This window comes from Macaca mulatta, chromosome 16 (genome assembly GCF_049350105.2).
Source record: "Macaca mulatta isolate MMU2019108-1 chromosome 16, T2T-MMU8v2.0, whole genome shotgun sequence".
Lineage (NCBI taxonomy): Eukaryota > Metazoa > Chordata > Mammalia > Primates > Cercopithecidae > Macaca > Macaca mulatta.
Window position 1 is genome coordinate 90641256 of NC_133421.1, and position 22758 is coordinate 90664013.

At 60.1% G+C, this 22758-nt stretch overlaps 1 protein-coding gene, 1 long non-coding RNA gene and 1 pseudogene across 5 annotated transcripts in view; 1 reads left to right on the plus strand and 2 right to left on the minus strand.

The window, feature by feature from the left end:
• The window catches only part of RPTOR (regulatory associated protein of MTOR complex 1), a 412728-nt gene extending 396476 nt beyond the window's left edge, over window positions 1-16252 (plus strand). For 2 of the 4 annotated variants that reach the window (XM_015120520.3, XM_077973190.1), the window contains 8 exons: window positions 178-302; window positions 2349-2453; window positions 7741-7847; window positions 10124-10251; window positions 11406-11492; window positions 12455-12571; window positions 12902-13031; window positions 14143-16252. In XM_015120520.3, the coding sequence (XP_014976006.1) occupies window positions 178-302; window positions 2349-2453; window positions 7741-7847; window positions 10124-10251; window positions 11406-11492; window positions 12455-12571; window positions 12902-13031; window positions 14143-14211 (868 nt within the window). In that variant the 3' untranslated portion in view covers window positions 14212-16252. Of the gene's footprint in view, window positions 1-177; window positions 303-2348; window positions 2454-7740; window positions 7848-10123; window positions 10282-11378; window positions 11493-12454; window positions 12618-12872; window positions 13032-14142 lie in introns of all 4 variants that reach the window. The other 2 variants (XR_013407456.1, XR_013407455.1) reach the window with 2 other exon arrangements.
• LOC144336070 (uncharacterized) lies at window positions 5601-10221 on the minus strand. Its single transcript, XR_013407491.1, has 2 exons — window positions 9242-10221; window positions 5601-8113 (listed from the first exon to the last, which is right to left on the minus strand). It is a non-coding gene; the product is annotated as an uncharacterized LOC144336070 (long non-coding RNA).
• Window positions 16253-19405: 3153 nt separating the features above from the next.
• LOC106994153 (uncharacterized) lies at window positions 19406-22300 on the minus strand (annotated as a pseudogene).
• Between the last annotated feature and the right edge of the window lie 458 nt (window positions 22301-22758).

Here is a 22758-nt window from a genome sequence, read left to right on the forward strand (position 1 = left end):
CAGTCCTCCTGCCTCAGGCTCCCAAGTAGCTAGGACGACAGGTGTGAGCCACCGTGCCCGGCTGTAGTGTGTGGTTTTTTGATAGCAGCCATCCCGGTGGGTTTCAGGAGGTATCTCACTGTCATTTGGGTTTGCAGTTTCCTAATGACTTTTTTATTCCTCTCTTCTTCCCTTAAGCTTTTGGGACTGGGAGAAAGGGGAGAAACTGGACTATTTCCACAATGGGAACCCTCGGTACACAAGGGTCACTGCCATGGAGTATCTGAACGGCCAGGACTGCTCACTCCTGCTGACGGCCACAGGTGAGCGGGCTTTGCACAGCCGAGATCGGAACCTGGAGTCTGGAGGAGTGGCGGGAAGGGCGTGCAGTCCTGAAATGTGTTTGCACATCTGGCTTACAGAAAGCCCTGCTCGTTCAGAAGTGGGAGGTATATGAGGGAAGGGCTTCAGCAGCACAGACAGGAAAGCAAAGATGGCCCTGTGCTCCAGGGTTCCAGGGACTTGTCTTCTCATCTCGGTCCTCTGGCCCTTCCAGCACCAGGAACAGCCTCTGTCCTTAAACCCCTGTGAGAGATCGGGTGGGTCCCACGTGACACCCGAGAATCAGGGAGGATGCCCCAAGCCACAACACGTGCCAGGTCCTCCCCGGCCGGTCTCCTGGCGTCGCTGGCTCATTTGCCAGTTGCTGTCCCCGCCGGGAGCTGGCACTCACCCTCCTCCAGTCCCGTCCTGTGCCCGAAAGGACATCGTTGACCGTCATGGTCACTGACCAGTGGTTCATTGCCATAGTGGGTCTCGCTCTGGTTTTAGTTTTCTTGGGTTTTGGGGGGGTGTTTTTTGGAGGGGGTCTGAAATGTCTTAGTTTCACTCTCACTTTGGAACAGTCGTTTCCACGTCAGTTACCCCACGTTGACAGTCGTTTTCCTTTAGCGCTTTGAAAACGTGTCCGTTGCCTGTCACTGATGAGAAGTCACTGTCAGTCACACGGTACTTCCTGTAGAGATTGGAGAGCACTGGGTGGGAGGCGGGCGGGAGAGGCCAGCACAGCTGAGAGAAGCGAAGGCAGACGCCCAGATCCCCCCCAGCCTGTCCCTGTCGGCTCCAGGCCCTGGACACCTGAGCCTCTGAGAGTGTCGAGTTGGTTGTATTGGCGAGTGCGCAGCCCTCAGCGTGGTTGTGGGTTCTTGGTGAGGGGCGCGGCCATGGGGACATGTCCTCCTGCAGCGCCTCCTCCGAGCACTGCCACCTCAGGACCAAGTAGCATCAACCCATGTCAAAAGCCCGTCCTTGTCCCTGTAGCTGTCAGATGTGACCGGGAGGAGATGTATAGTTGGGGCAGAGGGGGCAAGGGACCAGCCAGGCTCAGCCCACGGTTTCAGAGAGGCCAGATGTGAGCATCTGCGAGCACCAGAGGGAGAGGGCAGTTCCTTGGCTGAGAGAGCGGGCGTTGGAGCCGGGCCGGGGTCCTTTACAGAGCGGGCTCCAGACAGCAGGAGAAGGCCTCGGGCTCCAGAACTGGGAGCGTGTGCTGTGTGGGGTGGAGAGCGGAGAGCAGGACAGGCAGGCAGGTGGAGGCGAGGCTGTTGTCCTCCAGGCCAATCAGCTTGGGGCTTGAAGAGCACCTGAGGGCCACGCAGGAGGGGCTGGCAAGGCCAGGGGGCGGGGTTCCCGGAAGGCTCAGAGGACCCACATGCTTTCCCCACACCCAAGCTGACCTCCCTGCGCATCTGCTGGAGGACGCAGAGGGCCGTTTGCTCCATTCTGAGCCCCTAAGAGCAGGGCACGGCGTCCACGCCCGCATCTTAGGCGGAGAGTCCAGGCGTCTGCATTGTCCCTTCAAGTCAGGGCTGCTTTCTTTGTGGAGCACAGAGAGGAACGGGGCGGAGGGTGCGGGTGTCCTCTGTGAAGCTGGCCTTTCGTTCTGCTTCCTGGCACAGGCTGGCTCACCAGAGGGTAAAACGCAGCCCCCTCCACCCAACCAAGCTTTGCCCGCCTGCCTCCCCACCAGGGAACCCGAGGCCCTAGAGCTGGAGGGAGGAAGGGGCAGCGCCAGGTCCCAGGGCAGCCAGACCTCACTCGGAGTTGAGCTCTGTGGCCAGCGTGGGACAGGATTGTGGTCTCCCATCCCCCAGGCTGCGGCGACTCCTGCTGGCTCACCCAGCTGTGGGTCTGAGGGCAGAGTCGAGTCGGCGGGCACTGGGAGATCTGGAACAATGGGTAGCAAGTCAAGCTGCCCATCCAGGGTCACTGCAGCATGTCTGCCAGGAAGGCCTCTTACCCCCCCACACACAGCACAGGCCAGGCCAGCGCCGGGCCTGGTTCCCATCCTTCCCTCTCTCCCTCCCCAGACGATGGTGCCATCAGGGTCTGGAAGAATTTTGCTGATTTGGAAAAGAACCCAGAGATGGTGACCGCGTGGCAGGGGCTCTCGGACATGCTGCCAACAACGCGAGGTGGGTCCGCCCTGCTCCTCCCCGGAGCAGAATGTGCTCCCAGGGCTGCAGTCACACTCAAAGTTCCAGGGCCCTTCTGGGGCTGTGTCTACACAAGCTGCTCCACCTCAGAGTCCCCAGAATCCTAAAGCAGCAGCTCCCCACCAATGTCCCTGAAAGCATGTGAGCCCCAGGGCCCTGAGTGCATTGCCTGGCCGGAGTCCCAGCCCTGGGCATTGTCAGCCACTCATGGGTGCCCCTGTCCCCGACCTTCATCCGTGGCTTGCAGACATGTGCTGCTTGGGACAGTATCACTGCTGGCAGGGCCTAAAGGACCTGCATCACGCGCTCTTTGGGCCCAAATTTAACTCCTCTTTGGTCAGTGCACATGGCCACCTGGGGCCTCATGCACTCACGGGCCTGCCCAGGCTGCTGGGACGGAGTGGCTGCAGTGTCGGCTCTGGTACAGTTCTGCGTGTTGCCTGCACCGCTGCATGGCCTGGACGAGGGCCGGGGCACGGGCCCGCAGGTCGTTCTGGAAGGACTCAGGCAGAGTTAGGAGGCTCCCAGGGTGAGGCTTTGGGGTCTGGATTTCCAGAGGCCCCTCCGCAGTGCCAGGCATTCGCCTCTAGGAGTCATCGCCCTTCAGCGGATCCTGCAGCTCTTGGCAATGCCCATAATGAACGGTTACCCCGCCGGCCCCTCTGCCGGCTCCTGCCGGTTTGTGATTTCTGTGTCTTCGTCTGTAGCCCGTGGATGTGGCCTTACACCTTGTGGTCAGCCGTCCGTGTGGGGCCTGCCCTGGTTCTGCCCTAGGTCACATAGCTCTGTCTCTGCCCTTCTGTCCAAGCGCCTGTCCCAGGAGATGCCAACCCTCACGTGCTTCAGGAGACGTCATGGGGACAGCTCCAGGGTGGACATTTCCTGGAATGTTGGATTTTTTTTTAATGTAGCCGTGTTCTTAAGTTTCATCCAGCAGAATAAACCATCCACACCCCGCACTCCACGGAGGCCCTTTCTTGTTGCTTCTCTCCTGATCTCCGGGCTCTGCTTCCCCCGCGAGGCACCCCTTTTCTGGGGTATGACAGCTTCCCTGGGACAGGGCAGGAGAGGTGAGCCCCAGCCCGCGGCCCTGGTCCGGGAGGGGTCCCGGGAGACAGCCGGACGGCCAGCCTGGGGGTCAGACCACTCACTGGCCACTCTGCGCGTCTCCGAAAGACCAAGTTTGGTGACACTGTGTCATTTGCTAGAGAGGAAAGATCACTGGGGTCGCTCAGAGGCAGTGGTGCCGTGGAAGGAGCTGGGCTTCAGCCCGGGAGCGCCTGGCTGAGCCCTGGCTCTGCCTTGCCCTTTCTCTTGTTGGCTTTTGTGAAAATTTCCCACCCTGTCCAAGGCTCGGACCTGCCAGAAATGCAGTGCTGGAAGGATGCACCCGCAGGCTGGCCCCAGGGTCCCTGAGACCCCCCTAGAAGCATCCACACATCCACTCCCGGCTGGCCCCGGGGTCCCTGAGACCCCCCGCAGAAGCATCCACACATCCACACCTGGGCCACGCTGCTGGAGACTAGACTTGCAGCCTGTGCCGTCCCACGGGCTCTCAGTCTGTCCAGGCAGGACAGCGGAACCCAGCTTACAGATCAGGAAGCAGCCCTGAGGAGAAGTGGCCTTCTCAGCCCAGATCCCCCAGTGCTTCCTTCGGGGCAGGAGCCTGTGCTGCGCTTCATGGGTCTTGGGGTCAGAGAACGAGGCTCTCACCACAGGCGAAGGCAGCAGAGGCGTCTCGCCAGGCATAAGAGCTCCAGGCCCCAGTCCCCGAAGGCCGTGTCAGCTGTGGGCTGGGGCCACCAGGCACAGCTCTGGGCTCCCTGAGGTCACACACGGGCCCTCACTCCCAGCTCCCAACGGAGGAGCAGGGCTGCAAGTTGAGAGCCTGTGATCTACCACGGCTCGTGCTTCTGACCTGCTGGGATATTTCTTCCTGCCTGAATTCAGGTGTATCACAGTAGAGGGACTACACTTCCTTTTTTGTTTGTTTTTGTTTGTGTTTATGTTTATATTTGAGATGGGGTCTTGCTCTCACTGCAGCCTCAACCACCTGGGCTCAAGCGATCATCCCACCTCAGCCTCCCGAGTAGCTGGTTCACAGGCGCCACCACCACAACGGCTAGTCTTTTTTTTTTTTTTTTTTGAGACGGAGTTTCACTTTTGCTGCCCAGGCTGGAGTGCCATGGCGGATCTTGGCTCACTGCAAGCTCCGCCTCCCGGGTTCGAGCGATTCTCCTGCCTCAGCCTCCTGAGTAGCTGGAATTACAGACACCTGCCACCACGCCCAGCTATTTTGTGTATTTTTAGTAGAGACAGTGTTTCACTATGTTGGCCAGACTGGTCTCGAACTCCTGACCTCAAGTGATCCACCCGCCTCAGCCTCCCAAAGTGCTGGGATTACAGGTGTGAGCCACCGCACCTGGCCTACACTGGCTAATCTTTTATTATTTGTAAAGACAAGGTCTCGCTATGTTGCCCAGGCTGGTCTTGAACTCCTGGGCTTAACCAATCCTCCTGTCTCAGCCTCCCAAAGTGCTGGGATTACAGGTGTAAACACATCTGGCCTGGGACTGCATTTCAAAAGTAAAATAAAGAATGTATGTATGCCAGCAATTAACAACTGGAAAATGTAATTATAAAACATCATGGGCCAGGCGTGGTGGCTCACACCTGTAATCCCAGCACTTTGGGAAGCCAAGGCAGATGGATCACCTGAGGTCAATAGTTCCAGACCAGCCTGACTAACATGGTGAAACCCCATCTCTACTAAAAATACAAAAATTAGCTGGACGTGGTGGCGGGTGCCTGTAATCCCAGTTACTCAGGAGGCTGAGGCAGGAGAATCACTTGAACCTGGGAGGCAGAGGTTGCAGTGAGCCGAGATCACACCATAGCACTCCAGCCGGGGCAAAAGAGCAAGACTACATCTCAAAAAAAAAAAGAAAAGAAATCATGGAGCACGGGAATAAAAACTGCAAGATACCTAGGAATGAATCCAACACATGCTCCTTCTTCACAGATCAAAGCATAAACTCTAATTGAAGACTATAAAAGACCCATGCAGTGTTGACAGCACCATAGCCGTGGATGAAAAGACGCATCATCGTGAGACTGGCAGTTCTCAAATTAATCTGTGCATTTATTCATACACTTCTGATTATATTCCCAGGAGAGATTTTTATAAAATGCAGACCAGCCGAGGCAACACTGAAGAGGCACGGACAGCATTAAGAAGCTGCAATTGGGCCGGGCGCGGTGGCTCAAGCCTGTAATCCCAGCACTTTGGGAGGCCGAGACGGGCGGATCACGAGGTCGGGAGATCGAGACCATCCTGGTGAACACAGTGAAACCCCGTCTCTACTAAAAATACAAAAAATTAGCCGGGCGCGGTTGTGGGCGCCTGTAGTCCCAGCTACTCAGGAGGCTGAGGCAGGAGAATGGCGGGAACCCGGGAGGCGGAGCTTGCAGTGAGCCGAGATCGCGCCACTGCACTCCAGCCTGGGCAACAGCATGAGACTCCGTCTCAAAAAAAAAAAAAAAAAAAAAAAGAAGCTGCAATTGCAGGGCAGCCAGGCCAAGAGGCACCAGGGCCCTCAGCACAGCAGTGAGCCCAGAAGGGCCGCAAGTGGCAGGGTACCTCTGCACACTGAGGGAGGAGCCATGTTGCTAAATGGTGTTGGGACAGCTGGTGCCCTGTGGAAAAAGATGCGGTCACACCCCTATCTCACACTATGCACACAACATATCAGCGAGAGACCTAACCCTTTCAGAGAAAAATCAAGAGGAAATCTTCATAACTGTGAGGAACCAAAAGACAGCTTGGACAGGAGACCGAGGGTAAAGACGTCGATAGGTTTGACTCTACAAACTTCTTCATGACCACAAGAAAAACGTCACGGTTGTAATGTAAGTGGCAGAAGAAGAAAGGATATTTGCAGTATCTACGAGTTACAGAATATATATAAAAATATGTGCGACTGACGTGAAAAAAACGGCAAACAGCACACGTCGATAAGGATTTGGGGACACTGGCTTGTGTGTGTCCTGCCAGGAGTATAGATGGTCACCCATTTGGGAAATGAAATGGCCTTCCCTGGGGAGATCGGAGTCATGCAAGACGCATGACTGGCAGTTCCGCTTCTAGGCGCTTCCTTCTCCACCTGCAAGGACACGTGAAGTTGTTGACTATGACATGGTTCACAAAGCCAGGGGCAGCTCCAATGACGGGGTTAGTTGTACAGTGGAAGGTAACACAAGATTAAATGAGTTAACCAGAGCTGCGTGTCTTGGGCCAGATAAATCCTCAAAGCCTAACAGTAACGAAGCAAGTCGCCAGAAGGGAGGCCCCGTTTTGACATTGAAGAGGCTTTTTGAAATGTGGAAGGCGTGGTACACCTCAGTGGCCCCTGGGAGGCGCCCTCAGCCCACGGGACAGCTCTCCTGGGCACGGGCAGGGGCAGGGGCAGGTGATGCTTTTACTGTGTCTAAAATTATACTTCTCTAAGAAAAAAAAAAAAAAAAGGAAACAATGGTAAAAAGCAAAGTTAGAGCTGAGTGGTGGGTCAAGGATTACTGTGGTGTTCCTTTCTGTATTTAAAGTAGTTACCATTACACTTCTAGAACTGAATCTGGTTTTAAATAGAGGCCGTCACGTGAGGTGGGGTTGCTCTGCTCTGTCTAATCCCTGCACAAAGGGCAGCCCTTGCCCCGTTCTCTCCGTCCATCCCTTGCTGACGCCGGCCGTCGGGAGTCAGCCCCTGGCTGTCTGGAGTCTGCCAGCCCGTGGCCCATGCTGAGCTCCTGTTGGTCTCAGAAGAACTGGCCTCCTCCAGCTTTGACAGGGCCAAATGGAGGACCCTTATCTTCAAGCCTTGACAGCCTTCCTAAAGTCACCGCGACCTGCCAGTTCTGCCCAGGTGTCCAGACAGCGGGCATCATAGACGTTCCTGGAAGGCTCTGCTCCAGACGGTGGGCACCTTAGACGTTCCTGGAAGGGGCTGCTCCCTCTAGCAGATGCCTGGGTCATAGGCGAGTCAGGGGAAGGCTCGGAGTTCCAGCTCAGAATTGTCGCCCCAGCCTGGATGTGGGGCACACCAGGGGCCCCAGCAGGAGCTCATGTGAGGCATATGGACCCACTAGATGGGCTCAGTGGTGGCAGGGGTTCCTTGGAGCCCCTGGCCAAGTAGCTGCCCAGAGCAGGCCTCAAAGCCTGCCCAAGGCGAGGGCCCATGGGGTGACGCCACGTCCCACTGTGTCTCTCCAGGAGCCGGGATGGTGGTGGACTGGGAGCAGGAGACCGGCCTCCTCATGAGCTCGGGGGACGTGCGGATCGTCCGGATCTGGGACACAGACCGTGAGATGAAGGTGCAGGTAACCATGCGGGTGTCCCCCAAGCCCCAGGCCTGTGGGGCAGTGTGTGCAGGGCTGGTCCTCATCACAGAGCCCAGCACAGTGTGCGGTGAGGCCTGGCCATCCCAGGGGCGGAGGCAGGGCCTGGAAGGACAGTGCCGGGCAATGCCGGGAGGAGACATGGGCTGCCTGAGGCCCGTGGATGCGGGTGAACCGCAGCGTTCAGCCCCGCACTAGTGTGGCTCAGCCTGTGCCAGCTCTGAGTGTTTTCAAGTAGGGTCTTCTCTCTGCAAGTTAAGGAATGTCAAAAATCAGTAGGGTGAGCCATTGTAAATTAGAATGATTATTTGTAGGGTTTTTGTTTGTTTTTGTTTTTTTGAGATGGGGTCTCACTCTGTCACCCTGCGTCACCCAGGCTGGAGTGCAGTGGTGCAGTCACAGCTCACTGCAGCCTCAACCTCCTGGTCCACGTGATCCTCCCATCTCACCCCCACAAGTAGCTGGAACTACAGGCATGCGGCCCCACGCCTGGCTAATTGTTTAAACTTTTTGTAGAGACGGGGGTCTCAGTATTTGCCCAGGCTGGTCTCGAATTCCTGGCTCCGGCAATCTTCCTGCCTGGGCCTCCCAAAGCACTGGGATTACAGGTGTGAGCCACTACAGAAGGCTTTTTGCTTCTTTTTTTGAGACGGAGTCTCACTCTGTCGCCCAGGCTGGAGTACAGTGGTGTGATCTCAGCTAGCTGCAAGCTCCGCCTCCCGGGTTCATGCCATTCTCCTGCCTCAGCCTCCCAAGTAGCTGGGACTACAGGCGCCCACCAACACGCCCGGCTAATTTTTTTTGTATTTTTAGTAGAGATGGGGTTTCACGTGTTAGCCAGGATGGTTTCGATCTCCTAACCTCGTGATCCACCCACCTCAGCCTCCCAGAGTGCTGGGATTACAGGCGTGAGCCACTGCGCCTGGCCAGAAGCCTCTTTGCCTCTTAAAGCATGTTATTTTCAGTTTTGACAAAAAGCGGAGTACATTGGTTTTGCCCCAAACAGCCTGGAAAAGTGGTAGAGACCTCAGGAGGCTGCGCTCAGCAGAAATCTACCTGCATTGACTTCGTTCGGAGCAGAGGCGAGACCACAGATACTGTGAGGGACAGTGCCTGAGGTGGCTTTAGAGCCAGGATTCCCTTCCCCCGGCTCCCCAGGGAGACGTGCGGAGCAGAGGCCGTCCCCAGCCTCTCTCCCAGTCCGTCTGGTGTCAGAAGGGGTGGCTCAGCCCTGCCGTAGAGGGTGGTGTGGTGCAGGCCCAGCAGAGGGGAGGCCTGGGCACCCTCAGCTGCTCAAAGCCACTGTGGTTGCTCTGGGCGGCAGCAGCCTGAGAACCTGGCCCAGGCCTCTCCCTGTGGGCGGCATCTCCTCTGACCTGACCACGGATCCCACAAGGCACCAGCAGCTTTCATTCTTTGGGGTGGAAGGGTCTTGGGCCTGCCTGGAACTGTGGCTCCACACGAGATGTGGCCCTCGGCACAGCGTGGACACCCTGATCCCCAGGGTCTGGTCACCAGTTGGGTCTTAGAGGCCCGGGTGGCCTGCGGGGCAGGTGCTGTTCCTGCAGAGGTGCGTGGAGGCACAGAGCGCAGCAGGTGTTCCCAGAGCCACCTCTGCCCCTCACAGGGGTCCGGCCCCATCGTCCCCACACCTGGGTTTCCTCCTGGAGTACACAACCCAGCACCGTCCTTCATGCGTGGAAAGCACTCTCCCTCTCGTGGCCCTTTTCCTCCTGCGTCCCTGGCAGGTGCCATCGCCCCCCACCCCCACTTCTCCAGCACTTATAGTCCCCGAGGGAGCCAGGCGACCCCTCCTGGACTCATCCCATAGTTCATTAGAAGTTCTGAGAAGTAGCCAGTGAGGAGTCCTTGCCAAAATGTGCTTTGCTTTCCTTTTTAGGAAGCAGAGAGAGGTTGGAAGTTTAATTGGCACTGACAGCCAGTCCTTCCCAGAGGCGTTTGCAGGCCACCGCTCAGGGTGGGGCTGGGCTCTGCCTCACTGGCTCGGGGCCCAGGCGCCGAGGACTGTCCCTCCAAGGCCAACGGACAAGGGTGTGACTCAGTGCCCTGCCTCTCTCTGGGACTCCTGGGCTCCCCGGGCCTTTGATGCTTCCCTGGATAGAGACAAAGGCCCCTGCAGCCAGGGAGGGGGATCCCCACAGCCAGGGAGGCAGCAAGAGGGGTCCTGGTGCTGCAGGACAGCAGGGAGGGCAGCTCAGTGCCCAGGTCTTCACCGGGCTGCCTGTGTTTGGCCCTAGGACATCCCCACGGGCGCAGACAGCTGCGTGACGAGTCTGTCCTGTGATTCCCACCGCTCACTCATCGTGGCTGGCCTCGGTGATGGCTCCATCCGTGTCTACGACAGAAGGATGGCACTCAGCGAATGGTACCTTGGCCCTGTCCTCTCCCTCCCCCAGTGGTGGCAGGGCGCCTTCCAGGTGGTAGAGGCCACTACCAGTTGGTTGGGTCCAGGTTTCTCAGTGAGATGCAAAGCTTCCCCAGGAGCCCACAATGGAGTATTTAGGCCAGTCCTGCTGGGCTCCCCAAAACCGCCAGGCCTGTCCCACCGAGGCCTATCCCACAGAGGTCCATCCCACAGCCTGTGGAGGAGCACGGGGTACCGGCCGTGTGGGATGAGCCAGTGGACTGGAGGCAGAGGCTGTCGGGGTGAGGCGGGGGCCCCAGCCAGACACCTGCCACCTCTGAGCTCACCTGAACAGAATACCGCCACTGCCTGCCACCTCCTGGGTCACGCAGCAAGTGTCCAGGGAGGGATGTCTGAGGGCACACGCGTGGGCACAGCAGCCCCGGGCACTGCCTCCGCCAAGCACCCTGTGGGCAGGTGCTGTCCGGGCCTAGCAGGGGACAGTCTGCCTTGGCCCACATGGCTGATGCAGCAGAAGTAAATTTCACCCGGCACAGAGCGAGGATTCCCAGAAGGTCCTTGTGCCCCCAGCTTCATCAGCTTTAGATCTGGGATTCTCATTTCTAACCCTCCAGTCTGCACAGATCAGGCAGGCACAGTGAGGAGTTTTGAGGGAAGTAAAGCAAAGGGTGGGCAGGGCCTGGGAGCGCTGCAATGGCCGCCTGGCCCCCATCTCTGGGCAGCTCCCATGTGGCTCAGACAGTCCTCCAGCGGCCTGACGGTGACCTAGGGCCCAGCCCTGAGCCGGCCTGGGGAGGACACAGGGGGTCTCTGCTGGAGCAGGTCACCTGGAGGGGGCTCTGACCCTGCATGGGCACTAGCTCCTCCTGGGCAGCGGACGGGCGAGGGCCTGCGGACCCACTGGCACAGGCAGACGTGGGCAGTCCCCGGTGCGGACCCGCTGGCACAGGCAGACGTGGGCAGTCCCCGGTGCGGACCCGCTGGCACAGGCAGACCTGGGCAGCCCCCGGTGAGAGCCCGCTGGCACAGGCAGACGTGGGCAGTCCCTGGTGCGGACCCGCTGGCACAGGCAGACCTGGGCAGCCCCCGGTGAGAGCCCCGAAGGGTGGGGACATCCTTCGGGGAAGCCCACGCTGAGCGCCCCTCCCCTGCAGCCGCGTCATGACGTACCGCGAGCACACGGCCTGGGTGGTGAAGGCCTCTCTGCAGAAGCGCCCCGACGGCCACATCGTGAGCGTGAGGTGAGGAGCGCCGATGGTTAGCAGCCGCTCTGCTGTAAAAACATTATTTTCCCCCCTTTTAAAATATGTCCTTGGTATTTAAACAGCGGAAAGGGGATGGCATTTCGGGCGATAATTAACTCCTGCCCTGGAACTGGCCAGAAAGGTCCGGCACAGCCCCCAGGGGCCCGGGCGCGGCTGCTCCCCCTGCTGGGGGACACCTGACCTGCCGGCGCTGTGGGAACTTTCCTGGGCTGCCGCGCGGAGGGTCGGGGGGAGCTGGGCAGCGGCTCTCCCTCCACAGCAGGGGTGGCCGAGCGGCAGGGGCGGCGCATCCGCCAGGCATGTGGCAGTTGTCTGCACGTAAATTCAGTTCTGCCGCTTGGTGAATACAGCACCAAGAGCAGGGAATATTTATTTGCCTATTAAAGGGAGAGCAGAATGTAATTTATGAACACAAAGCCAGCATTTCTTCAAAGAGATGCTCTTTCCCCTCTTGTTTGTGATATAAAAACCAGACATAACTCTTGGGATGGACGCCTGCTAGGGTGGAAGGCAGGAGCCACGGGGCCTCAAAAGGGCCAGGCCATCCCTCAGGCCGCAGCCCGCCATCTAGGCTCTGTCTCCCGGGACTGCAGGCCCCTGTTGCATGAAATCTAATCTCTGGCTGGAAATGAAGCCAGTAGCTCACAGCCTCCTCCTGCGTCTGTGCTCGTGGCCGTTTCTCTAGGCGGGAAAGCTCCGGGCCTTTTCTGGCTCTGAGGGAGCTCGAGGGGCAGCCTTGACCCTGAGACCGGTGCGGGGGCGTGTCTGGGCCCGGCCTGGGCAGCCCTCACAGGGGCGCTGAGCATCCAGGCAGCCTTTTCCTTGAGCAGTGTGTGTGCAAACAGGCGTGCGACCCCCACACCCAGTTCCGCCGTCCCCCGGTTAGGCCCCTCCTGGGGGCTCCGGGTGGAGGTGTCACCGTGACCCTCTCTTGGCAGTGTCAATGGAGACGTGCGCATCTTTGATCCCCGGATGCCCGAGTCGGTGAATGTGCTTCAGATCGTGAAGGGGCTGACAGCCCTGGACATCCACCCCCAGGCGGACCTGATCGCATGGTAGGCGCCGCCTCCCTGGCCTCCGAGCTCCCCGCCTCCGGCCTCTGTGCAAACACGAGGCTCTTGTGTGCCTGCCCCACAGGAGCTGAAGGAGGGCAGGGGAGGATTTCACTGCTGTTGGGACATAAAAACAAAAGATCTCTGCCCACCACATCCTCCTCCCAGGATCAACTCTCAGGGCCCTGCCAGGCCCGAGTCCTCAGTGAGAGTGACCAGAGGGTCACACCTGCCCCGAGCCGGCCTGTCCCTGCAGTCTCAGCCTGTGCACCTGTCTTTCTTCCATCCTCAGAGGAGAGGGCAGTGACACTGGGACCCTTTCTCTCCCCACAGTGGCTCCGTCAATCAGTTCACTGCCATCTACAATGGGGGCGGCGAGCTGATCAACAACATCAAGTACTACGACGGCTTCATGGGTCAGCGGGTCGGCGCCATCAGCTGCCTGGCCTTCCACCCACACTGGGTCAGTGCAGCGGTGGGTGGGGGCTGGGGGCCGGGGGCCGGGGGCCAGGGGCGAGGGATGGGAGGCAAGGGGGCCAGACAGCAGGGGTCCTGCCTGGGCACCCCACACCACAGTGGGGTCCACTGGCCACCTGAAGAAGAGACTTGCCCGGGGCCCAGAATCTCCAGGGCCCCTGACCCACCCTATACTCGCCCTGGAAGCAGAGCTCCAGTCACGTCACTCTGGGAAGAATTGACGGCGCATGCACAGTGGTCGGGCAGAGCTCCTGCCCTCAGACCCTGCACTAAAGCCATCCCTGGGGACCTCCAGGCAGAGTCGCTCAGGGTGTCCATTCCTGTGCAGCCTTCACCCCGTCCCCTGTGCAACCCTCACCCCGTCCCCTCTGCAGGCCTCACCCCGTCCCCTGTGCGACCCTCACCCCGTCCCCTGTGCGACCCTCACCCCGTCCCCTCTGCGACCCTCACCCCGTCCCCTCTGCGGCCCTCACCCCGTCCCCTCTGCGACCCTCACCCCGTCCCCTCTGCGGCCCTCACCCCGTCCCCTCTGCGGCCCTCACCCCGTCCCCTCTGCGGCCCTCACCCCGTCCCCTCTGCGACCCTCACCCCGTCCCCTCTGCGACCCTCACCCCATCCCCTGTGCAGCCCTCACCCCCGTCCCCTGTGTGACCGAGTCCTCACCCTGTCCCCTGTGCAGCTGGGCCCCACCTGCACGGCTCTCTGGCCTTGGTTGCAGCCTCCCCACGTGGCTTCAGGCCATTGTCTTTAGATTAGGATCCTGCCCACCTGCCTTCTTGCGTTCATGCCTTCAGGCTTCAGGCATGCAGCTCTGCTAACGTGTGACATTAGATCCCAGAGCTGTCCCTGAGGGGCAGTGCTGAAAAAAACACGCAGGGCGGGGGGCAGCACCACACCTCTCACGGAGTGCACCATGCATGGGCCCTGCAGAGAGGACTGGTGGTGACCGGCCCAGCATTTCCGGGCCTGAGGTGGGCGCAGGGATTCCTGAGACCCCGGCAGGAGCTGCCTAAGGATGCGGGTTGGCCCGCACGCCGCCCCCCGCCCGCAGTGTCCGCACCTGAACCCCTGCTTACCCTTCTGCTCTCTCCTTGCAGCCTCACCTGGCCGTGGGAAGCAACGACTACTACATCTCCGTGTACTCGGTGGAGAAGCGCGTCAGATAGCGGCGCGACCCGGCCCGCCAGGCCACGGCCGCCTGCTGTACATAGTGAAGCTGCCACTTGCCGGGGCGCGGGGTGTCGGCTGCTGCGGCCCCGCGGTGTGAACGTTGGCTGCTGCCTTAGCTGCTGATGACGGCAGGAGGGCCCTGCTACTCGCTTTTGTCTGTCTTCGCTGTCGTGTCCGGAACGTCAGGGACGGGGAGGGCTTAGGTTGACGGTGGCTTCCCACTGAGCACCAGCATCCAGGTGCACCCCCGCGGCCGCAGCGGTCTGTCCCTCTCCTGTTCTGTGTTTCTCTGAGACGTTGAAAGGGGAAACACCTCATTTTATTTCCATGTAATCAGAGCATTAGCTGCAGCAAAACCCCCAGACAGCCCTGGAGGAGAGGCAGGCGCTGGGGCTCCTGCGGGTCCCTGGAGCAGCCGTCCCCATCAGGCCAAGAGCGAGCGAGAGGTGCTGCCCCAGCCAGGCCCACCGCCTCTCACAGTCAGTGCACGCAAGCAGGGACATTTCCTAGCCGGCTGGGGCACACTGGAAATGCGGGAAACCAAGAGAGGAAGAAGGAGACGCCCCTCTAGCTGGCGGTATGAAGAAAGCCGCCCAGGGGGCCGGGCTGTCCTTGGCCGCTGGCCGCATCACTGAACGGGAGGAGCGCAGCGCCTCCTCCACAGCCCACCCTCCCTGCACCTCCAGGTCTCTAGACTCTAGTTTTGGCCCCTCATGCAGAGCTGTCAGCAGGGGCCTCTGTGGCCGCGCACCGAAGAGGCAGGTCCTTGGCAGTGTAGCCCCTGCCTTAGTCCACAGGGCTCCTTTCCCTCCGAAGGGCTGCTCTTCCCCGCACGCGCAGGGGCGGCGGCCCGGCCTGTGGTCTCCGTGCCTGTGCCCACACACGGGTGTAGCACACGCATGTGCGGGCACCACGGCTGGCACCCTGGGGGCACACATGCAGGCGGCGTGGTCTCCCTGCTCTGTCCGCACACGTTCATCACACACAGGTGAGAGGCACTGCCGGGTCCTAGACGGCTCTGGGTGACACCAGCCCCATCTCCAGCCCTGAGTCGCCCATGCTGATGCGACCTTGGCTTGCAGCTGGGCCTGTGGTGCAGACAGGAGCTGTGTGGACAGTCCCGCCCAGGAGGGGCCTCAGGGCAGTTTTGCAAACAGAACACAACCACAATGATGGTATTTTGAAAAGCATTTTTTCCATGTTCGTCGGGAATCAGGATTATTGAGAGGTGGAGGAGCCAAGTGGCTTCATTGCGGCAGTAAGAGGCCCACAACCACGGGAGTGAGAGCGGGCACGGCGAGGCCCGGCTCCCCTGTGGTGTGACTGGCATCCTGCCATGGCCAAGAGCATCTTCTGGGTGGATGGAACCCTGCCTGGCTGCGTTTGGTCAGAGAAACACGTGGTCTTCAGGGGGCTGAGCTGGAGTCTGAGCTGGGGCTGGCCGGGACATGACAAGGTGGGACAGAGGCGGCCCCTCCGCTGCTCTTTTTTGAAATGTGAGCTCCCACCAGAAGAAGGTTCCGGCACGAATCCCATCCCCACGTCTGGGCCGAGCGAGCAGACCAGGTCCGGAAGGTGTAGAGGGCCCCAACCCCCACAAGTCCCGGCCTCACTCAGCTCACAGGGCATGCCAGGCGGCAACACCAGAATCTTCCAGAAGCCCAGCTCCACCCGCACACACAGCTTCCCGTCCAGTCCTTCAACTCGATTCTTACCTAACACGCGTTTCTGTTTGTTTTGAGACAAAACCACCACCTGTCAAAAGGCAGGTGGCTCCAGAGGGGACAAGACCCTCCTGCGCCCGCTCCACCCTGGAGCCGCCCCCGCGGGCTCCGCGTGCCACCTGCACGTGGGCTGTCTTCACAGGTCCAATGCGGAAATTCAATCACGACGTCAACCAGGGCTCGAGAGAGCGCCGGCCTAAAGGCTCCTTATCTCTATTTATTTTACCAAATGCGAATTGAGAAAGACTTTGACAAAACACAAAATGGCAATGTGAAGCTAAGAGCAGGACAAACAGTAAACAACACGCGCAGACTCTGGCTGGCGGCTGTGTCTTTACACAAACTGCCCACCCCCACCGCAGGGGTCGTAGGTCAGAGGAGGGGTGGGGGGACCTTGCCCGGGTCCCCCTGCTGTCCCCAGGGCCACCAGCAGCTCTGCGTCCTGGGCGCTCTCCAGGCAGGCACCACGGCTATAGGGAGCCTGGCATGTTCAGGGGTGTGCAAAGGTCTCGGTCCTCATCTCCCAGGCAGCAATGCTCCTCCCAGGCAGTGCCCCCAGCCTGTGGCACAGACCCCACGTCGGGGAGCGCGCTCTGTGGTGAGAGCTGTGCTGTGACGTAGGCCGGACACATTTCTTTCTTTTTTTTTTTTTTTTTTTTTTTTTTTTTTTGAGACAGAGTCTCGCTCTCTCACCCAGGCTGGAGTGCGGTGGCGTGATCTTGGCTCACTGCAAGCTCCGCCTCCCGGGTTCACGCCATTCTCCTGCCTCAGCCTGGCAAGCAGCTGGGACTACGGGTGCCCGCCACCACGCCCGGCTAATTTTTTGTATTTTTTTTTTTTAGTAGAGACAGGGTTTCACCGTGTTAGCCAGGATGGTCTCGATCTCCTGACCTCGTGATCCGCCCGCCTCGGCCTCCCAAAGTGCTGGGATTACAGGCATGAGCCACCACACCCGGCCCACATTTCTTTTTCTTTAAAATGACGGTTACCCTCTCACAGTCAGAGGCCCCTTTCAAGTCTGCGTTGAAATCTGGGCCACGTCAGAGTTGCTGGGGGAGAAGCCACTTGCCCACCTCTGGAGGCCTCCGCTCTCCTTGACTCGTGGCCCCTTCCACTTCAGGGCCTCTGAGCCACGCCCACCACCACTTCTCCTCCTGATGCCGGAAGTGTTTCCAGGCCTGGGGGCCCTGCCCGCCTCGGGTTGTGCGGGTCCTTAGTCCTAATCACATCTGCACATCCCTCTGGTCAACTCTTTCTGGGTTTTTTGTTTTGAGACGGAGTCTCGGTCACCCTGGCTGGAGTGCAGTGGCGCGATCTTGGCTCACCTCAACCTCTGCCTCCTGGGTTCAAGCAGTTCTCCTGCCTTAGCCTCTCGAGTAATGAGTAATTAGCCACCACACCTGGCTAATTTTTATATTTTTAGTAGAGACGGGGTTTCGCCATGTTGGCCAGCCTGGTTTTGAACTTTTGACCTCAGGTGACCCACCCGCCTCAGCCTCCCAGCGTGAGCCACCACGCCTGTCCCTGTCTGGCCAATTCTTTAAAGGCTCCTGTTTCTAGATCACACTCTGCTCTGCAGGTCGTGGTCTGTCCCCTGGGGCTTTTCGCAAGCAGGAAGGTCTGTGCAGGGGTTGGCAGCTGGGGAGAATGTTCTGGAAGCCACAGCAGAGGCAACAGGCCTGGGCATGGTCCTGCAGGGTGAGTGGGAGACAAGGGTCTGTGGGGACGGTCATGTCAGCCACTCTGCACCACCACAGGGCCCTGACTTCCTGGAGAGCTTGGGAACAGGCTCTTGTCCCCCGACCAGATGTTGGGTCTCAGGCATTGAGTAACCTGCCCAAAGCCCTGTCTGTCGGGTGGTGGCAGTGACTGGGGTCCTACCACCACCCCAAGGCCATGTGCAGAGACGTTTGCTCCAACACTCGGGCTGGGGGGTGGGTTGGGGCTGGGGGAGCCACACACTCTGGACCTACAGGTGCTGCCTGTGCAAGGCATGTCCCGCCCTGGAGCAGGCGGGTGGGAGTGGCAGCTCGGGACCCAGAGGCGGCACCTGCTACCCGCTGGTCCCCACCCACCATGGCCTCATCACCAGGGCTCGTGCCTCCTCAAGGACGTCCTCTCTCACTCAGCACTGCACTGAATGGCCCTTCAGGGCTTTCTTCGTGTTCATGTCATCCTTATTCCAGTCACTGCAGCCTGGGTGGCCCTGGGAGGGGCAGAGGCCGGGAAAGCCCCTCTGGAGGCTTTTTTTTTTTTTTTTTGAGACGGAGTCTCACGCTGTTGCCCAGGCTGGAGTGCAGTGGCGCGATCTCGGCTCACTGCAAGCTCCGCCTCCCGGGTTCCCGCCATTCTCCTGCCTCAGCCTCCTGAGTAGCTGGGACTACAGGCGCCCGCCACCGCGCCCGGCTAATTTTTTGTATTTTTAGTAGAGATGGGGTTTCACTGTGGTCTCGATCTCCTGACCTTGTGATCCGCCCGCCTCGGCCTCCCAAAGTGCTGGGATTACAGGCTTGAGCCACCGCGCCCGGCCTTCTCTGGAGGCTCTTGACAAGGTCCTTAGAGGGTGGGCAGGCGTGGGGGTCAGCCAGGCCGGGGACAGCAGCAGCGCCTGCCGTGGGACACGTGGGTGCACGGAGGCTGGGTGGGTGTGGCCAGGGCGGGGGCACAGCAGAGAACGGAGGGCCAAGATTTGAGAACAGCCTTGGCCTTGAGGCCCCTGTGTCCCCAGAATGACAGAGCCACTCTGCCCGAAGCTTCCTGTGGCTATGGCCACCAACGTCCACAAGCTGTGGACACTGAGAGCAACACAGATGCAGACTCAGGCTCACTGGGCTAAAATCCAGGATTTGGCCGGGCTGCGCTCCCCTGGACAGACCCCTTTCTCACGTGTTCCAGCTCCCAGAGGCAGCCTGCAGCCCATGGCTCCAGCCCCTTCCTCTCTCTTCAGAGCCAGCAGTTGCTGGTCCAGTCCTCACCTCCTCACTGAGCCTGACCCGCCTGCCTCCCTCCTCCACTTTTTTTTTTTTTGAGAGGGTCTCACTGTCTCCCAGGCTGGAGTGCAGGGGTGTGTCATGGCCACTGCAGCTTTGACCTCCTAGGCTCAAGCAATCCTCCCACCTCAGCCTCCTGAGTAGCTGGGACCACAGGCATGCACCACCACACCCGGCTAATTTTTGTTTACTTTTTGTAGAGTCGAGACTCAGTCTCACTTTGTTGCCCAGACTGGCTTCGAACTCCTGGATTCAGGGGATCGTGCTACCTCGGCTTCCCAAAGCGCTGGGATTGCAGGTGTGAGCCCCACGCCAGCCCCTCCTCCACTTTTAAGGAACTAGTGATTACACTGGGCCCCCCTGGATGCTCCAGGGTCACCTCCCTAGTTTAAAGTCAGCTGATCCAACCTTCGTTTCAAATACAACCTGGATTCCCCGAGCTAGGTAGTCACAGGCTGCCACTAGGATGTGGACGTCGTTAGGATGTGGACATCATTAGGGGACACTATGCTGCCAACCAATCCCTGTCTGCAAGCCAAAGACCCTCCCACCAGGCAGAGCCCATGAACACTCAGGGGTCTTGGGCAGCAGGCGGGTGGCACAGGGCGAGGAGATGCTCAGTGGGGTTGGGGGAAGCACCGGCCCCAGTGGGGCTCCCAGATCTCAGGGCCAAGGCATGGGGAGCTGATACCACGTCCGAGTGCCTGGGGCTGCCGGTAAACAAGTCGATCCCCCGTGACACAGCGGCTGCTCCCGAGCCCCAGCCAGGGCCAGAACGCAGGGCACGAGCAGTTGCCATGGAATCCTGGAATTCTGCACTGAATTGCAGTTTGTTTCAGGCAAGGATGCCTGGCACTCACGCCGCTGTGCTGGGCGGGTTTCTGTTGAGAGTCCTGTTTTTCCCATTAGCATCAGTTTTTCTGTCACTGAGACTTGAGTACAAATCGAGTGCTCGTAAACAAGGGGATGGGTGCGCGGCAGAAGCTGGCCTCGGGGGAGGTGAGGGCTGAGTCAGGCCCACACCTGCCCCTGCTACCAGACCCCGCGTGGCTGTGGCGAAGGGACCAGGCCTGGTGACACCACGTGGAGGAACGCTCAGTCCTCCGGCGAGGGACTGGTAAGGGCCAGGGGTGGCCACAGGGGCTGTCCCACCAAGGAGTGCCCACAGGAGTGTCAGCCACTGAGGCTGCCTCTCATGGAGGCTCCTGCTCATCGCAGCTCTGCTGGGTGGGACCACAGGCACCCGCCAGATGGGCAGCTGTGACCTCCAACACACATCTGTGCCTGGCCCCCTTCCAGGGGTCTCGGCAGATAGCCCTCGGGAGGTGGCAGAGCAGTTGTCCTCTGGGGGTCTGCGTCTCAGACTCAGTTACCGGGTGGTCCGGAGCCCACACATACCCAGACGGAACAGAGCCTCGGAGTCAGGCACAGACCGGGAAGGAAACCTTGAAGGGCACAGGGCAGGCAGGGAGGCCAGGGCAGGGGCCAAGCAGGGCCTCCCACATCCGCCTGCGGAAGCCCCAGCACTGGAATCCCTGCACCCGGGCCTGAGGCTGTGTTTGGAGACAGGACCTTTGCACGGGTGAGTACGGTGAAACGAGGTCACCGGGGGGGGGCCCTAATGCAATAGGACTAGTGTCCTTATGAGAAGGAAGATTAGGACGCAGCTGTGCACAGAGGGACAGCCATGCAAGGACACAGCCTACCTGCCAGGGAGAGTGGTCCGGGAAGAAGGTAGCCCAGAGGCCCCTCCATCTCCATGTCCAGCCTCCAGACGGAGTGGGTGGGAGGGAATACAGGCCTGCTGCTCAGGCTGCCGGGCCCACGGTGGTTTGCTAGGTGGCCCAGGGACACTGACGCCACCGTGGCACCTCCAAGCCCCAGCCTGTACCTCATCTTAACATGGGGACAGTCACTGCAGGCAGGAGTGCTGTGAGCAAACAAGATCACAGAAGCTTCCAGAACGGCACAGGCACCAGGGAAGCACCTGATGGACCCTGTCCGAGGTCACACCTGAGGACTCACAACTGCGGGTGCCACAGGGGTTGGGAGCTGGGAAGAACACAGCTCAGCCAGTGCCAAGTCCCAGGGCAGCACGGTATCCACCTAGACCATCAGAGGAGAGCGGACCCTGAGCTGGGCCTGGTCACCTGGTGCCACCCAGATGAGGCCATATCCTGTCGGTGGCTCCTGAGCTGGAGGAGGAAGAGCCCAACCGCGTGGGCCCTGCCCGTCCTTCCCGCTCCTCCACCTTGGGAAGGAGCCTCCTGCAGCTGTTGAGATGGCTTCCCTGCCCATCCCATCCTCCCCTGCGCATCTCGTCGGCCTGACTGCAGCCTCCTCTGCATAATGAGCCGGGGGTCCCTCCTCCTGGGCCCCACAGTCCCCGTGCTGGCCCTGCCATCCCAGGGGCAGGAGCAGCCACAGGGGTCCTGGGGCTCTGAGGCTCCATCCACTGTTGTGTGACCCAGGCACCAGTGTCCACAGAACACAGGACAAGAGTTACACGCCCAGCCCCGCCACCCCACTGTGAGGACAGAGAAGGCATGGTGTGACCTGCCGCCTGGTGGAGGGCTGTGACCATGGAGGGTGCTGGGATGAGAGCTTTGGGTGGCCTGGATGCACCTACCCCCGCTGCTGCCTGGAAGTGGGGTCTCTGCTCCCCAGGGCTGGGGGGCCATGAGTTCACCTCTGTCGTCGGTGTCAGCATGACAAACCCCACTAGTGCCGCTCACAGCAGGAGCCCACATCTCAGGCCAGCCCCTCTGCCACGCCACCTGCCTCACAGCCAGAGGTGGAAACAGCAACTCTGGGGAGAACTGGGGGTGCCGTGGCCACCGGGTCCCTGAGGCTCATGGAGGAGAGCGAGGCGAGGAGAGCCGTGGCGCCGGGCCCTGCCTTCAGAACCAAGCGCTCGCCCTTTGCAGCTGCAGAGCTGTCCCAACGGGTGGGGGCGGGGCTGCCGTGTAGCTGTGCAGAGCGCTCTAAATGGGGTCTGTCGCCGGCTCCTGAGCTCATGGGTTCTCCCGAGATGCTTGTGGCACATGAGTCATTGTCCTTCTTAACAGCATCGCTGAACGGAGAAAAGGCCCTTTGGAAATTGATCGCAGCCCCTGGATGTGTCTCTTGGAGCACAGGTCCCTCAGCTCCCACCTGGCAAACCAGGCTTCATGTGCCCAAGACAGGGCTGGGCAGCCCATGCACTCCACCCCTCCCCCGCCAGCCTGCACTTCCTCCCCCATCACCCATGCAGCCCCTGAGACACCCGCTGTCCCCGGCCCTGGGTCCTGATATGGCAGGAAAGGCAGTTCAGGACCCCCCACCTCCCACCTCCTCCTCCAAAACCCAGACCTCACTTCCCAGAAGGCCATCACTGCAGCGTCCTCCAAACAGCCTGTGGCCCCACAGGCATACTCCGAGTTTGCTTCCAGGGGCCGGGAAGTGAGGAGCCCCCAGTGCTGAGGCCAGGGACACTCATGCAGGGCTCACAGCCACCAGCAACAGCCAACAAGGTCACTACCCAAGGCTGCTTCAGTCATCCTGCCAGGTGGCCTCCTGGGCCCAGAAGGCTGATGTCACTCACACTCAGCATCGGAGGGCAGACGCCATCTGATGAGGTCAGAAGAGCTGCCCAGACCCCAGGACCCCCACTGAGATCCCCACAGCCTGGCGGGGCCAACAGAACCACAGCCGCATCTGCAGGGAGAGGCACGGGGTACCTCAAAGCTGTGGGTTCCCCTCTGGCCTCCCCTTGGAGGCTCTCCTGGCTGCCCTCCAGGGTCATCCACCATCCACCACAGGCAAGCTGGAGGGGTGGGTGGAAAGGCTT